General features: G+C 40.3%; 1 protein-coding gene across 1 annotated transcript in view; it reads left to right on the top strand.

Moving 5' to 3' along the window:
• Window positions 1-16,460, top strand: part of NEDD9 (neural precursor cell expressed, developmentally down-regulated 9) — a 71,469-nt gene that overhangs the window by 16,059 nt on the left and 38,950 nt on the right. The window contains exon 2 of the mRNA XM_081951894.1: window positions 11,546-11,968. Within this exon, the coding sequence (XP_081808020.1) occupies window positions 11,546-11,968 (423 nt within the window). The remainder of the gene's footprint in view (window positions 1-11,545; window positions 11,969-16,460) is intronic.

Genomic DNA, 16,460 nt, shown 5'->3' with positions numbered 1-16,460 from the left:
GAAGGACTAGGGGAGACATGATGGCAGTCTTCCAATATCTGAAGGGTTGCCACAAAGAAGAGGGAGTCAAGCTATTCTCCAAAGCACCTGAGGGCAGGACAAGCAGTGGGTGGAAACTAATCGAGAGAACAAACCTAAAAATAAGGAGAAATTTCTGGACAGTGAGAACAATTAATCAGTGGAACAGCTTGCCTTCAGAAGTTTTGAGTGCTCCACCAGTGGAGGTTTTAAGAAGAGATTGGATAACCATTTTGTCTGAAATTATATAGAATTTCCTGTTTTGAGCAGGACTAGTTGGACTAGATCTAGAAGATTTCCAAACTCCCTTCCAACTCTATTATTCTTATTATTCTGTTAAGTGTAGTGAGGATGAGAACTGGAATCTGTCTGATGTCTTTGATATTGATAAGAACTTTTTATAGCATGGATAAAATGTTCACATATTAAAATTAAGGATCAATTTATCCTTCGGTTTCTATCCCAGTGAAGCTCCATTCAAGCTCTGTCATGACAGTTGCACTGTTGGATACAAAATGACATCTGGTATCCTTTTTAAGCTAATGGCTGGTTACACAATATATTCTATCACCACACAAGCAACCTCAGCTTTTGCAAATACGAATTCCTAAGCCACAAACAATTTTCTCATCCACAGACCTATTCTTTATTTAAAGCATTTACCCTCTCTCTTTATTCTGAAAAAACCATCAAGATTGGTTACAATCCAAATGAAAATATTTCTCAAATAAAATCTTCGCAAATTAAATCACTTAAAATGTATGAGACAATAACTGGAAAACAATGGATGACAAAACATTGCAATATTACTTGCCAAAAAGTATAAACTGCATAAACTCATAATTGTATCCGTCAACTCTGCATCACTTAGCCTTGCATCTAAATATTTGCACCATATGTCTGTGGATTCTGGTGGAGCAATATTCAAATCGTGGTGAAGTCTTAACTTGGTTTGTCTGATTCCCAGAATATGTTTGTCTCTCTTTTAGTATACTATTTTGTCTATGTATTTTTGTCTATGATCAAAAGCACTACAGTAAATAATATATTATTGTGCCTTTAAAAGAAAGCCCCTTTCACTTTCAGAGGCAAAAAAAAAAATCAGGAAATTGGAACTAAATACATATTTGGGACAAATTCTGTGAGTCTATGCAGCTTGTAAAGCCTTGACTAGACTAGGCTGGAAAAGAAAAAGGGGAGGCTTCCCTTTTTGTAAAAAAATTAGGTCATTCCAGAGTTGCTCTCAATTCTCTGGAAAACCCTAAGGAGTCTGGGAAATATGATCAGAGTCTGGTTCTCCTCTCTGTTTCCTCTAAACATATTGCCTGTGTGTGTCTTTCCGATCGTTCAGGGCATATCTTGGAAAAGTTTTATGCCCCTTACACCATTGCAAGAAGAGCAATTCAAGTCAGAGAGCTATAAATATATCATAATACCTTCCTCTGCATTCCTTGTGATGTGCTTTATACATAAGCAATACCCTGATGGATCAGATCCATCTGGCCATTCTAGACCAGCAGTCTGTTTCTACTGTGTACAACCCCCTGTATAAGGAGGCCCTCTAGTCTCCCAGCAGATAACAGAGTTGGAAGGGACCTTGGAGATTTTCTACTCCAACTCACTGCTCAAGCAGGAAACCCTATACCATTTCAGACAAATGGTTGTCCAATGTTTTCTTAAAACTTCCAGTGTTGGAGCACCCACAACTTCTGGAGCCAAATCATTCCACTGCTTAATTGTAATGTCAGGATTTTTTTTTTCTTAGTTCTTAGTTCCTTCTCTCCTTCATTAGTTTCCATCCATTGCGTCTTCTCCTGCCTTCAGGTGCTTTGGAGAATAGGTTGACCTCCTCTTCTTTGTGGTAGCCCTTTAGATATTGGAACACTGATATGATGTCACCCCTAGTCCTTCTTGTAATTAAACTAGACATACCCAATTCCAGCAACTGTTCTTTATATTGTGGCCTATAATTATACAGGTTCTCCAGGTCAAGGGAAATTGTCTTCAGCATCATTTAAATAAAGAGTGTAGAGCAGTAGCTTCTAACCTTTGTGGCTTGGCCACCCAGCTGGGGGGGGGGCAAGGGAACTGGGCCACATGAGAGGCAGGCTGGCACGCACGTGTATACAGCCCTTGCACGAGTGGTGGGCTTGCACACATGCGCACAACTCAACTTGTGTGAGCGGTGGGCCAGTGCATGTAAAAGTACCTTCCGGCCCTCTGCTTACATAGGTTAAGCTGTGCACACATGCTCCAGCCAGCCAGTCACATGGCCCAATTCCGAATAGGCCACAGCTTGGTAATGGACCGCGGCGGCCTGGGTTTGGGGACCACTAGTGTAGGGATCATTTCCCAAGCATCAATCATGACTGTTAAACATGGGAACAATTTCATCCTGACCCAACCAGAAGGGAGAGAGGTCAAGTAAATAGGTGGTAGACCTCATCTCTTCAAACTACCCATCTGAATCTTCAAGATCTGCAAGGCTGAAAAGAATTCAAAATAAAAGGATAAATGGTTGCCCGGGATACATCACTGTGACCTCTCCCAACACCAGGATCCAAGTTGAAGCTGTTCTGACTGATGGTTTGCAAATAACTCTATTGTGCCTGAGATCTCCCCAGCTCTTTCAAGAAGAAAGGCTGTTTAGGGGAAATGGTGGTGTGGGTGGTGATCATAGCCCTAACCCTGTCCTGGCATGGACTCATCTACCCAAATTACGAAAGCATTCTCTCAGGATGAGCAGACCAACAGATGGAAATATGTGCTCAACAAACTGGAATTCCTACTGATTGCTTCCCTTCTTGCAGTCGAGGTCTGCAGAGGACCTCTGGCCTGAGAGAGGTGGTCTATCTAGGATTAAATCTTGGATAGTGGATACCATGGATGGATAATGAGCTGACAATGGAAAAAAAGGGCCTTTTAAAGGAGTCACTTCAATTTCTCTGAAAGAAAAGATGCATAATAGGCACTTTGCTTGCCTTTTAGAGTAATCATGACTTGTTTCTTCCCTTCACTTGGCTTGTAATGCTTCCAGTCTATGAGGTTACCTCAGTTCCAACGCATTCATTCTGTAAGAAACTAGAGATCAGATGACATTCTTTAGAAATCCTTACTAAAAACTTCTCATTTTCCTACACTCCAGCACTTAACAGCAGTGGGTTTATTTCTTAAACTAATTTATGTTTCAGTAGGATAGCCTACTGAACTTTATCTTCTGTTGCTTGGGAATCACTTCTGATCCCTGTATGACTTTTTAATATAGAAATGGGAATAAGACTCCATTAAGGAAGGAAGAAATGCCCCCCCAAAGGCTTGGATTTGAAGATAAATTAAGAAATTTCCTAGAAAAACATTGATGTATCTGTCCCAATATTATTTTTCTGTTCTTCCTTTCCTTCAAAAGGAATAATAGAAACGGAAATACAACCAAGTATGGATGAGAGTATAATATAATGTTATATTATAATCATAATTGCCAGTAAGCAAATAACGTCCTTTGAGAAATCATATTAGTTAATCATATTTTTATTAAAAGGAGTTGGATAGAAAATCTTTCCCTTTTTGTTTTCTTTTCTTTCACATTTAGCTGTGGTACAGCAAAATCCAACACAACTTCTCTAAAGAAACTTCTTTCATGGCACTAGAGATGCAGAATGAATAAGATCAACTATTGTTCTCAGATTCATCTCCCAATTGACTTCAGAGGAAGAGAATTAGAAAAGGAGACACTAGTCAGCATGCCTTCAGAGGTTCTATCCTAAAGTGGGAATCATTCTTGCACTGCGTCAAAACCTTGAATAGCAGAACCAACAAAACATCTGGAATCTTAACGTTGTTTAGTGCACGCGTGCCACACCTTAAAATGAGCCTGGCATTGAAGGGTTTATCTTGGATGTGAATTTAGGACATGATGCCAGGGGAAAGAATGCAAGTGGTTTAACTTTTTTTTTTTTAACAGCAAGGCTATGATTATCTTTTTTAAAACATGTACATGGTGATTATAAATGCATTTTGAATTCTTGCTTTACTTCTGTTGTCTAAAGCTGATGATGGCTTCATTGCAACCTTTGCTGGACCTCATATGTGATGTGGTATAGGAAAACAGGGAGTTACAATATAATAACTCTGTGGAATGATAAATAGAAATACTTGCATTTTCCAACCCAGGCCAAAATGTTTCCTTCTGCTGTGGCCTTCAGACAAATCAACAGTGCTTAGTTCAAGTTTGTAGGCTTTACAGTTCTGGAGATTTCGTGATGAGTGAGTGGTATTTGGCATAGATAGATAGATAGATAGATAGATAGATAGATAGATAGATAGATAGATAGATAGATAGATAGATAGATAGATGATAGATGATAGATAGATGATGGATGGATGGATGGATGGATGGATGAATGAAGGAAGGAAGGAAGCTTTTAGAAGGCTTTCAAAGTAGATGTGAAATCATAAAACAAGATGATCTAAATAATGATGGAGAAGGAAAATGGAATAGTGAAGGAAGAGGAAAAGAACCACAGCCTTTATGACATTTGAAGGGTCCTTTAAAGACAAGTAGACTGAAATAGAATAAAGAGAATAAACTCTAGGACTCTGGGAACTACCATCTCTACTAGATTAAATGATGAGGCTCATCATTTTTCTCTACCAAGACCACTAGTATGATGATGATGAGTTAATAGGTTTGCGTAATGTTTTGAGTTGGCTTCAGAGTAGGTGCCTTGAAATATAAAGAAGCATGTATATAGCACCTGTTTTCTGTTTGTAGGACTGAATGGCTTCTGTAGAGAAACGTCTGCTGCAGTTTAATGACCCGGAAGAAGATGCAGCTATTTTAATGAGTTACTGACAAAAGTTTGTATTCATGCTTACATGTGTGCCAAATGGACTTTGAAAAACTGTATTAAGTAATACTTGACAGAAACACCTAGATCAGTAGGAAATATCCAGTCTTTTACCAGAATCACTGGAGTTGCCTTGTAATTCCATTTCTTCTGTTCTTTATAGTATAAAATTCAAGTATATATGGATAATGTAGATCCATGCTGTACAGTCATCTGACTGACTCTCAGAGCTGTGTGTTGGATATTTTTATGGAAAATATTTTCCTAGAATTTGCAAGAAGTAATTATACATTTGCAAACAGAACAACCTTTTTTTTTTAAAAAAAAGAAACAGCTATACTTATTTCTGTGGCTAAGACAACTTAGATAACATCTTTACTTGTTCATCCGCCCTATTTGCATTTACTGAATAGTTAGACAAAATAAAATTTCCATTTCTTGAGGGGCAGGAGAAGCAGAGTTTTCCAGAATTGTAATTTTAAACTCTCTAGTGGGAATTAGACTGTTTTAGTTCCTACAAAACTTTCTGCTTTCTGCTTTGTGCAGATTTGTCACACCCAATGCTTCAGTGGGTTTTCCCTTGAGAGTTCAATACAATAGACACTTTATCCCAGGGGTGAGGGATAAGAGAAGCTGGAGGCGAGGTTGAGGGATAAAAGAGTGGCATAAAATTGTATGCTGGCATTTAGAGCTTTTCATTATCAGGCACACAGCACAGCGTGCATTTTCCTTCGTTTACTCCCTGACCTTGTTTTAATCCCACGGTATCTTTTGTTATTAATCTTAGAGACTCCCTTTGGCTGCCTTCTCTTGGGGGAGGGGTGTTAAAAATTTCACAAATGATCAGCCATAAGGTTTAATAGGTTTCCTAGCTATAGGAATGTAATTTCTTACAATCAGGAGGAAGGTAAGCAGAAGGCTCTTTTAATGACTCAAAGCTCTCTTCCCTGTCTTCCCTGTTTGAAAGGAAGAGGTTATATAACATCCTGGGACTTACTTCTTGAGAGGGAAAGTTTTATATATACAGTACCATCTCCAGCAGCTGGGGTGGGTGGGGTGGGGAATGGCAGGGAACCTGATTTAAAAAAAAAAAATTCAGAGTGATTCCTGACAAAGAATTGTCACCTATCTTTCACCGTTCCTGGGAGTTTGTAAATGTGTTTGTTGCTTTATTTAATTTATAGGTTGCCTGACTTCCACATGGGCGGCTTACAAGTAAAATTCAGCTGAGGAAACAAAAATCCAAATAAAGCCAGGCAAAGCAAACTGACAGGTCCAAAATTAAACCTAAGGCCTGAGAGAACAACCTGGCCTTTAGCGACTTCCTAAACAACATAAGGGCGGCAGCCAAACGAATCTCCCTTTTGGAGTAAAAAAAAAAAAGCAAGGCAAACAGTGAGAGGAAGATAAAACAGCCTATGAAAGATCGGCTACAAATTCTTCCTGGTTTATGTTTTTTTTAAACAATCTTGGCAAATGGCACTCGTCTGCTGTAGCTTTTGCTTGAGACACTTACATCATGTTGTTTCCTTTCCTCCAACCTTCCCACCCTCCACCCACCCTACCCCCGCTTACCAAGATAAAAGATACAACAGCTCATAGTGGAAATGATGCCTCTTTTACTCAGAAAAAGGTGATTGCTACCAAGGAAACTGTAACAATAAACTCATGGTGTGCGTAGGTGTCGGTCTGTACTAAAAAAAATACCCATCAGCCTGGTATATTGCTCAGGGTACACAAAGATACGTGCCTGGGAGCACTTCCTTCGCCCTTCTTTCAAATGGTGCCAGGGGGGCGGGAAAGGGCTGGCAAGGCGTTCTTCGACAGCTTTCTTATTCATTATTGTGGCCCAGGGAAGTTCTCAACACACAGTCTTGTCTTTTGCACTAAATGCAAATAGATATTAAAGAAGCCACTGTACTTATGGTGCATTGATTATTGTTTTACTGTTTACGCTGAGGCTGCGTATCCTTACTAGGTTCTTATGATCGACTTACGTCACTGTCTTTCTCCCTGTTTAGTTTATCAGACAGGATGGATACTCCCTGTCGTCCCACCCTATTGCTAACTGGCCTCTTTCCTTTGACTCTACGAAATGTGTTGGCTCATGGCCTTTCAGAATTTTATTTTATTTTTACTTCCCTCGCTTCCTTCGCTTCAAAAGAATTAGCTCCTTTTCCACCTTCTCTAGCATGCTCAGAAAATGTTACCCTTCTATGGATGATGCCTTTTTCTTAATCTGAGTGAGATTGGCAAAAGATTTTGCTTAGAAATTGTAGCAGTTGGGTCTTTAAAGCCATCAGTGCAATAAAGGAAGTGCAATCATTCTGCAGGGGTGGGGGGAATTCCCACAGCACTGTCTCATTTCTTATCTTCTCATCTTTCCTACTATTTTCTCCTATTGATTTCTTATGATTTATCAGTTGTGGTTTGTAATTTATGATTAATGATTGTAATTATAACCTATTACTTGCTGTTTATATCCACACTTGTGAGTTTATGTGCCCGAGACAAATTCCTTGTGCGTCTGATCACACTTGGCCAATAAAGAATTCTATTCTAAATTGTTGAAACATTAGTGGGCCACATTGGTGAGCCAGCCACAACCAGTGAAAAGAGGATGAAGGTAAAAGAACATAATATACATTATTCCCAAGCCTTTGTACACGGATATGGCCTTGTGCATGTGTGATAAGACATTGCTTGGACAAATCCATACAGTTTGGCTGAGAAGAAACTACTGCCTTAAAGTTACCAGCAGGCTTCATGCCTAAGGCAGGACTTGAACCCACGGACTCCCCATTCCTAGCCAAGGACTTTCTATGTCTTAACCATTGTACCAACTAGTTTTCATTCTTCGGAGCAAATACAATACAATACAATAGTAGAGCTGGAAGGGACCTTGGAGGCCTTCTAGTCCAACCCCCTGCCTAGGCAGGAAACCCTATACTGTTTCAGACAGATGGCTATCCAACATCTTCTTAAAGACTTCCAGTGTTGGGGCATTCACAACTTCTGAAGGCAAGCTGTTCCACTGATTAATTGTTCTAACTGTCAGGAAATTTCTCTTCAGATCTAAGTTGCTTCTCTCCTTGATTAGTTTCCACCCATTGCTTCTTGTTCTACCCTCAGGTGCCTTGGAGAATAGTTTGACTCCCTCTTCTTTGTGGAAGCCCCTGAGATATTGGAACACTACTATCATGTCTCCCCTAGTCCTTCTTTCTCTTAAGCTAAACATACCCAGTTCCTGCAACCGTTCTTCATATGTTTTGGTCTCCAGTCCCCTAATCATCTTTATTGCTCTTCTCTGCACTCTTTCTAGAGTCTCCACATCTTTTTTACATCGTGGCGACCAGAACTGAATGCAGTATTCCATGTGTGGCCTTACCAAGGCATTATAAAGTGGTATTAACACTTCACGTGAAGCACCCTTGCAGCAGAAATAGGTATAGCCAAACCTGTTTCTGTCTATTGTTTAAAATAAACATTGAGATTACTCTGAAGAAGAGGAATACATGTTTAGCTGGCATCAGACTTCAAATAGGCCAAGAATATATTCCATTTACTTAGAAAAATACCACTGAACTCCTGTGGCTTATTTCTTGGTTGACATTGAATGACACTATAAATATACTTCCTTTAACATCTGCATTGATTATCTTGGGAATATGTAAATGTATTTAAATCTAGCTCATAATTTGTCAAAAGGCAGGTGATTAGTTAGCTAAAACTCCTTTAATTAGCTGACAGCACTATTAAATGCAGTCTGCCATTTATGTAGAATGTTCAAATTAATTCTTGTTCATCAAACTAGCTTATTTTTTTTATAATGATCTAGTTCTTAATTTAAGACAACAACAAAAAAGGCAATAGGAATGCAAGGCTAAGAAAGCTAAATGTATAGAGTTGCTCCACCATCATTCTTGATTAATTTACAGCATAATAAATTTACCCAAGCAAATGTACACTATATTGAATCATTTATTTGCTTTAAAAAATTATTTTCTTCATAATCCTCTGTATTATTTCAACCAAAATAGATGGAGTACTATGGCCAATGTAGAGTTCAGCTTTCCCTATCTTGCTCCTTCCAGATGTATTGTAAATCCATTCCCCAGAATTTCTAGCCTACAGGGCAAAAGGCTGGGTGCTCTAGAATTACAATCCCAACACATCTGGAGGACACCAAAGAAAAGAAAGCAAATGCAGTGACTGGAGTTGCCTCAGGGCCACTTTCATGAAAAATACTTTCGGGAAGGTGTGAGCAACGAACATGAATCACTTCTGTGTAAAACCTTTTAATCAAGTGGCTTATTATTCAGAAAAGAACACTTCTTTTTTTTCATTATGTGGGAAAGAAAGTAAGCTTATTGTGAAATTGGTTTGTATGTGTAAGGGGAGTTTTCCAAACCGAGTGTTGTAGTTTATTTATATCCTGCATTTTTACAAGATGGCAAACATCCAACACATTTTCTTCCTCCTATTTTCCCCACAACAACCACCGTGTGAGATGGGTTGGGCTGAGAAACTGTGACTGGTCCAAAATTACCCAGCTGGCATTCATGGCTAAAGCGGGACTTGAACTCATGGTCTCCCACTTTTTAGACTGGTACCTTAACCGCTAGACCACACTTCCTCTCATAGTTTTGAGATACTTGTGATTTTGAAGTAAACCCCTCTGGGAAGTGGCTAGATTTAATGATTGCAATAAGCCATAAATTAACTTGTATGCCCTTTTTCTTGGTTTCTTGCATGAAGCAGACTATTGTGGTTAATAAATCATGTTTTACAGCTTATTGTGTTGTACAAATCTAACCAATGATTTATTGTCTGCCCTTTGAGGTAGACCAAGCTTGGAAAAACCATTATGAATACTAATCCTATTCATAATAGGGGCTCCTCCTCCTGTTTCTCAAGGTTATTCTCACATCCTGTTACATTTATGGATTAAACTGCTATGGTTTAGTGAATGTAGGCAATTATTTATTTGCAGTTGCAGCAGCAATTTGAGCAAAACTTATAAATAGGTGAAATGAGATGCCTTGTCTGCCTTGTGTATGTTAGCAGACCAGGTAATACATTCCTCATGATTTTTCAGAGTTTGCAACTCTTTGAAGTACTGAAGCCACAAAATGAATAGCTGTACTTTGCAATATCTAGCAGAGCCAAGAAATGAAATATTTCACAATAAGCCCCTCTGAAGATTTCTAATAATAAGACTCACTATATAGTTCGTTTCTCTGAAAGCCTGCTTGGCTGACAAGCTCAGTATAGATGATGCCAGACAGCCCCATATGCCAAAAAGAGAGGGGATGAAGGCAAGCCATATTTTGTCTATGAATGGAGATAGCAGACTTTTTTAAAAATAGGTGTGGGCTAACATTACCACCTATTAGGATGAGGAGAGCTAAGTTGCTTTGCAGTGGATTCCTGCAAAATCTAGATTGGATCCCCTCTTTCTTTAGCTTGATTATTTCCTTATCAATTGAAGCTGATTTAGGAGACAACTGGATTCAAGAACTGGAAGCTAAACTTAAAGGCACTTGGGAGCTCTAAATGTATTGATTTCCACCCCCTCTATTTGGTATCTTGAAAATTAGCAGGGAGCTACCTTTGATGGAATATGAATACTAAAACATTGAAAACAGTCTTTTAGATATTAAGAATGCTCTGCTGAATTGATAGGAGCAACATACTACATAAAGCATTTGCTTACAAAAAATTAGCTCCTGAGTAAAGGAATAGACAGCAGTCTAAACAATTCATTTATACATTTCTGATTTGGTGGCTCAGAATGATTGGAAGAGAATTGGAAGCCTCATGAAGAATTCATTGAAATTGAGTAGCTAATACATTTATAATAATAATATCATAACAACAACAACCATTTTACCTATGATTTCAAAAAAAAAACAAAAACCAGGTTTTTAGTTGTTCGCCTGCCTTCCCAGGAGGTTTCTGGTTTAGTTTTAAAAAAGCATCCAGAATCATTTTTGTTGTGATTGCTATTTAAGAATTATATTTGCACAGTTATTCAGCTGGTTGCTTTTTCAAGATAGGTTTGGGGTAGAAAGTGTAGGACATTAGTAAGAGAGAGAAAATGATTGGAAAGAATGAAAATCCTACTGTATGAATGTTGAAAAGACAAATGTAGTGGCTTAAAAAAATCTATATCAAGAAAAGTGGTGTCAGGAGCTTTCAAACTCTGGACTCCTCCTTGGTATGAGCTTGGCTGTCTTTTTTTTGCAAATGTTTCATTACCAAACTAGGTATCATCATCAGTGCTAACTCAGACAGCATCAAGGACCCCACAGTTCAATCCTGAACTGCAAATATTCTCTTCTATCAATTTGCAGAGTGCATGCCCTCTTGAAGTTTGTAAATTCCGGTAGTTCAGCAAGGATATTGAATGCTTCAATCTAAAATTGTGAATTCTGGATAACAATAATCAGAAATTAAACATTTGAAATGCACTTCATGAGAGTACTGGTAATCTTAAGATTTAATTTACAGAGTCTCTTCCACACAACTACCAAAATAAAGTTAACTATGTTTTTAAGTAAAGGCAGTTGTATTCAGGTTGTTTTATTTATGTAACATATTTATCCTAAATTTGATAATGTAACTAATTAGCTGTGTTATACTTAAATTCTCCTTCCCCTTGTCTGTTTTCTCTGCAGAACCTTATGGCAAGAGCCCTTTATGATAATGTCCCAGAGTGTGCAGAAGAATTGGCCTTCCGGAAAGGTGATATTTTGACTGTGATAGAACAAAACACTGAAGGATTGGAAGGATGGTGGCTCTGCTCTTTACATGGACGACAAGGCATTGTTCCTGGAAACCGTGTGAAACTTCTGGTAGGCCCTGTACAAGAGAACCCATCTCACCAGGACTTGCCAAATTCAGAACTAGCAACTCAGTCTCCTCATCAGCAAAAAGTCTACCAAGTACCAAATGCTCACATCTCTCCTCGGGATCCCATCTATCAAGTTCCGCCTTCTTATCAGAATCAGGGAATCTACCAGGTACCTACTGCCCACGATGTTTACCAAGTGCCTTCATCTGGGCAGAGAAGTTTTGGTGGAGTTGATGCAGGCAATAAGGTTGGTGCAACTGATATTTCAAACATCTGCTTCCAAAGCATTTGCATGAAACACACTATTGTGGGGTTGAAAATGCAGTATTATATTAACACACATCGATGCTAAGGAGTTAGACACTCTACTCCCCCTCCTGACCTGAAAGGAACTCTGTTCCAACTGCCAGTTACCCTATATGGGTGTGGCCAGCGTGTGACTCATCCGGCCTATGGGCTGGCTCGATCGCATGGTTTCATAGCGAAGCATGGGTATCCAGCTAATATGTTAATAACCAAGAGGGATGAACAGCCATTATAGTCAAAAGCACTACAGGGATAATAGAATTAGACAATTCCTCTGAATCCTATCCTCTAAATGTATGTATTCAAATCAAAATTCAAATCAGAAGCAGGAACAGTAGAGTTTGGGCCAAAGTCTGGACAGTTTGGGACTAGTCCCATACTAGCACAAATGATGCCTGACCACACACCCAAGGGCCTTGTGTTCCCTTTCATGCTATTGAATAGGTGGAACTGAGTCACCCTTGATGGATTCCAAAGAATTGTACACAAATAACCCTTAACTTTATTTAACTAATTCAACTCACATTGTAAATTAACTAGCCTGTATGCTGTTATGAAGGTGTTTTGGGGCTCCTATAGAAAATGTTTTGGGGCTCCTATGGAAAGGATTAAGATTTAGAGTTTTGTTAACATAAATCCACACCGATGGTACTGAGTGTGGTTCACAGTATCTGCAGCCTCCTAGAACATATCACCTAGACACTTTGTTGGTCACACGTTCTTTATTTGTGCCAAAGTTATGCAAATACCAGCTTTAAAAGTGCCTGTTTGTTTAATGAATGTATGTTGCAGGTTACGTGGAATGATGCAAGCGTGGCATTATTACTCTGCCAGAAATAACAGGAAGTCTGGATAATCATAATTTAAAGGGTAACTCGGTATAAAATCTAGAGCAAAGAAAGTGTCACCTGGCACTCCTCTATAGCGTCAACACGTCCTTGGCATGAGTCAAGGTAATTGCCTATTAAAAGTTGGAGGAAAAAATATATTTATTTTTAAAATAAAACCTTTGCAATTCCTCTGATAATGAGGCTGGAAAGCAGGATTATCAGAATACTCCTCGGAATACTTAAGTCTGGTTATTTAGCCATTATGAATGTGTTGCAATGACATACAACAGCTAGGAAGTACATGTCTGGCAGTGCCAAAATTTAATCTTAACACTGAAGTTGATAGGAGCAGACGTTCTGACTGCCTTTTCAACTATGAATCCTTCCAGCTTACCCTGAATTACAGCCCCATTTAATTTATAGAAACTTTAAACAGTAAGAATTAAGAATTCCATTTTCTGTTCAGCCTTTTTTTTGGGGGTGGGGGAGAAATCTTATCTGATATTTTGATTGTGGATTCCTCCCTGCTTCCTCCATTGCAATAGGCATATTTTCCACAGACAGCAAATGACTTTCTAGTTCATTTATTTACTGGGCAAACCATCGACAGATACCTGATTTAATCATGGGGAAAATATGTGTGTCCATTTGGGGGAGATGACAGAGATTCGAGGATGTACCAGTAAGGAGATGAAATGGGAGTACAAAAACGCCATTGAGGAATAACCCATCTGTTCTAACCCTTGGCTTAACAAAAAGTCTTTAACAAATTACGTCACTGAAAATGTGGCTACCAAATTTGGGCAGCTTGTGGTGTGGGTGGTTTGGAGATTGCAAAGTAGGATTTGAGGATAGCAGATGACAGATGGCCAACTGGGTTCTATGAATTTTGAAATTGAAATACTGTAAATTATGTCTAAACTGATTTCATCTGCTTAACTAAATTCCAATATAAAATATCTTGATACGAAATCATTTCCTTGCTACTGCTACCTCTTCCTTCTCCTTCTCCTTCTCCTCCTCCTCCTCCTCCTCCTCCTCCTCCTCCTCCTCCTCCTTCTCCTCCTCCTCCTCCTCCTCCTCCTCCTCCACCACCACCACCACCACCTCCTCCACCACCTCCTCCTCCGGGCTACTCTGGAAAGGCTGACATCACTGTATAGGAAACTCTTTTGGACTTAAACGTTGGCAAAACTTATATTTGAAGAGTGACCATCTGGTGGACAGTTGAAGTCGAAAGCAAAGTTAATATGAATATAGGTAATCTTCAACTTATGTCCATAACTGAGTGCCAAGTTTCTGTGGCTATGTAGACAGTTGTTAATTGAGTTGAGCCCTATTTTATGACCTTACTTGCCACAGTTATTAAATGAATTATTGCAGTTGTTAAGTTAGTAACACAGTTGTTAAGTGAACCTAGCTTCGCCATTGACTTTACTTGTTAGGTCTCCAAAGGTGATCACATGACTCTGGGAAACAGCAACTGTCATAAATATGAGCCAGTTGCCAAGTGTCCGAATTTTGATCGCTTGGCCATGGGGATGTTGCAGTGGCTGTAAGTATGAAAAATGGTAATAAGTCACAACAAGTGCTGTTGTAACTTGGAATTGTCACTAAACAAATGGTTGTAAATTGAATCCTACCTTTATTCAAGGTTACAATCAAAGCCAAATTACATAACCTGAAGCTGTAACCCTAAGAAATATGATGGCATCCCATCATATATCTGCTACTTGCAAAAAAAAAAAGTATATTGATGAACTCCTTCATGCCGCCCAGAGTCACTTTGTCGGAGATATTAAATATAAATTTAATAAAAAACAAATAATAAAATAAATACTTGACACCTAAAATATGAATATCATTCCTTCAATTGACAACACCTGTCCCTAGCAGATTAAATGAGCTGCTGTACTTAATACAGGCAATACTTGCAACTATTCTGTGTGTCTTGGCAAAGCTGTGGAGTTAAAAATATTCCCTCTCACATAATCTCAGAGAGCCTTATTAATAGCATAGGGTCAAATATCTGGAAGCCTTCAGCCAGCCTGCAAATGGCTTGCTCCTGTTTTCTAGCAAGATTTTCTCATGCAAACCACAGTTTGTCATCATCCTTGTTCAATGAGAAGGCAAGATGATAAGCTAATGAATAAATGCAACAAATCTCTCCATTTTCTGGAGGAATTTGCATGATTAGCCAGGATTGGGTATTATGATGTCCAATGGCCTCGAGACAGAGTTAAAACTGAAGCCACGCCTCTATGCTCCTTGCTTCTGGTTCCCAGTTTCAACTCTGTCTGGCCGAAGAAGGAAGAGTTGCTTTTGGTTCCAGTGATTCCCAAACACAATCCAGTGCTATCCTACAAATTCCTTCTCCCTGCCTTCCCCCTCTTGCCTCCATCTGCTTCCCGGAAGCCTCCCCTTGGTGTGGCTCGCTCCCAGCCACCGGTAAGGGTTTTACAAGTTGTTTGTTGGGGCTATTAGAGGCGGGACGCCATTCCAGCGGCCATTTTGGGCCTTGTGTTCCGGCGGGCCGCATGGGCTGAGGCAGAGGCTGCTACGGAGCCTTGATCTCATCCCTGCCATCCGGGGGAGCCATCCCTTCTACAGAGGCGGCTGTGGCAAGGCCCTGTGGGCCCGGAGCTGTGCGGGACAATGAGGATCAAGCGCTCTGCCGCGTGGTGCTGCCCGCAGCAGCGGGCTTGAAAAGGGGCCGGAAAGGTCTACCAGCGGTTGAAATCATCGCGCGGAGGCCGTGAGTGACTGGAGGAAGCTGTTTTTGCTACTGGTCGGGTAGGCTGATCCTGGAGGAGCCCTGACCTGGTACCATGGCAGCTCGTTAGTAGTGTCTACGCTCCAACAGTTAGGGTTTTCAGTGAACTTGGATAAGAGTTCCCTGGTCCCCAGCACCAGGATTCTTCACCTAGGGACTATCATAGATTCCAGGTTGGGGAAGGTGTTCCTGTCCCAGGACCGCAAGGTTAGTTTGTTAGCTTTAGTTAGACAAGTTAGACGTCAGCGTTTTGTTCCTGTAGTGGTGCTCTCCAGCTTGCTGGGGAAATTCATTTCTTGCATAGACGTGGTGCCTTGGGCTCATCTGCACGCGAGGCCGCTTGAATGGCATCTCCTGCCGCATCAGAGGTCCAATTCCAGCAATTCCGAGGCAAAGGTTCCAGTGACACCGCAGATGCAGTTGTCATTGAGGTGGTGGCTCTCCCCGGCGCTACACAAGGGCTGCGAGTTGAGGGAGCTGGAGCGCCTCATCCTGACAACGGGCGCCAGCTTGTACGGGTGGGGAGCTCTCTTGGAGTCCCGGATGGCACAGGGCCGTTGGAACTGGTTGGACCTCCAACATAATATCAACTGGCTGGAACTGCGAGCGATTCACTTGGCACTGCAGCACTTCAAGGACCATGTTCGAGACTGGAACGTCTTGGTGCTAACCAACAACGTGGTGGCGAAGTCCCACATCAACTGGCAAAGCGGCACACACTCCAGGGGTCTTCGAACTGAGGCGATGGCACTTGGTGCCTGGGCGGAGAGGCATCTTCGATCACTCAGGACGGAGCACATCATGGGAGTGAATAATCATCAAGCCAACTG

The sequence above is a fragment of the Natrix helvetica genome, assembly GCF_964273705.1.
Source record: "Natrix helvetica genome assembly, chromosome: 4".
Classification (NCBI taxonomy): Eukaryota; Metazoa; Chordata; class Lepidosauria; order Squamata; family Natricidae; genus Natrix; species Natrix helvetica.
The sequence above is the reverse complement of the archived record's forward strand: the minus strand, read 5'-3'. Positions and strand labels throughout refer to the sequence as shown.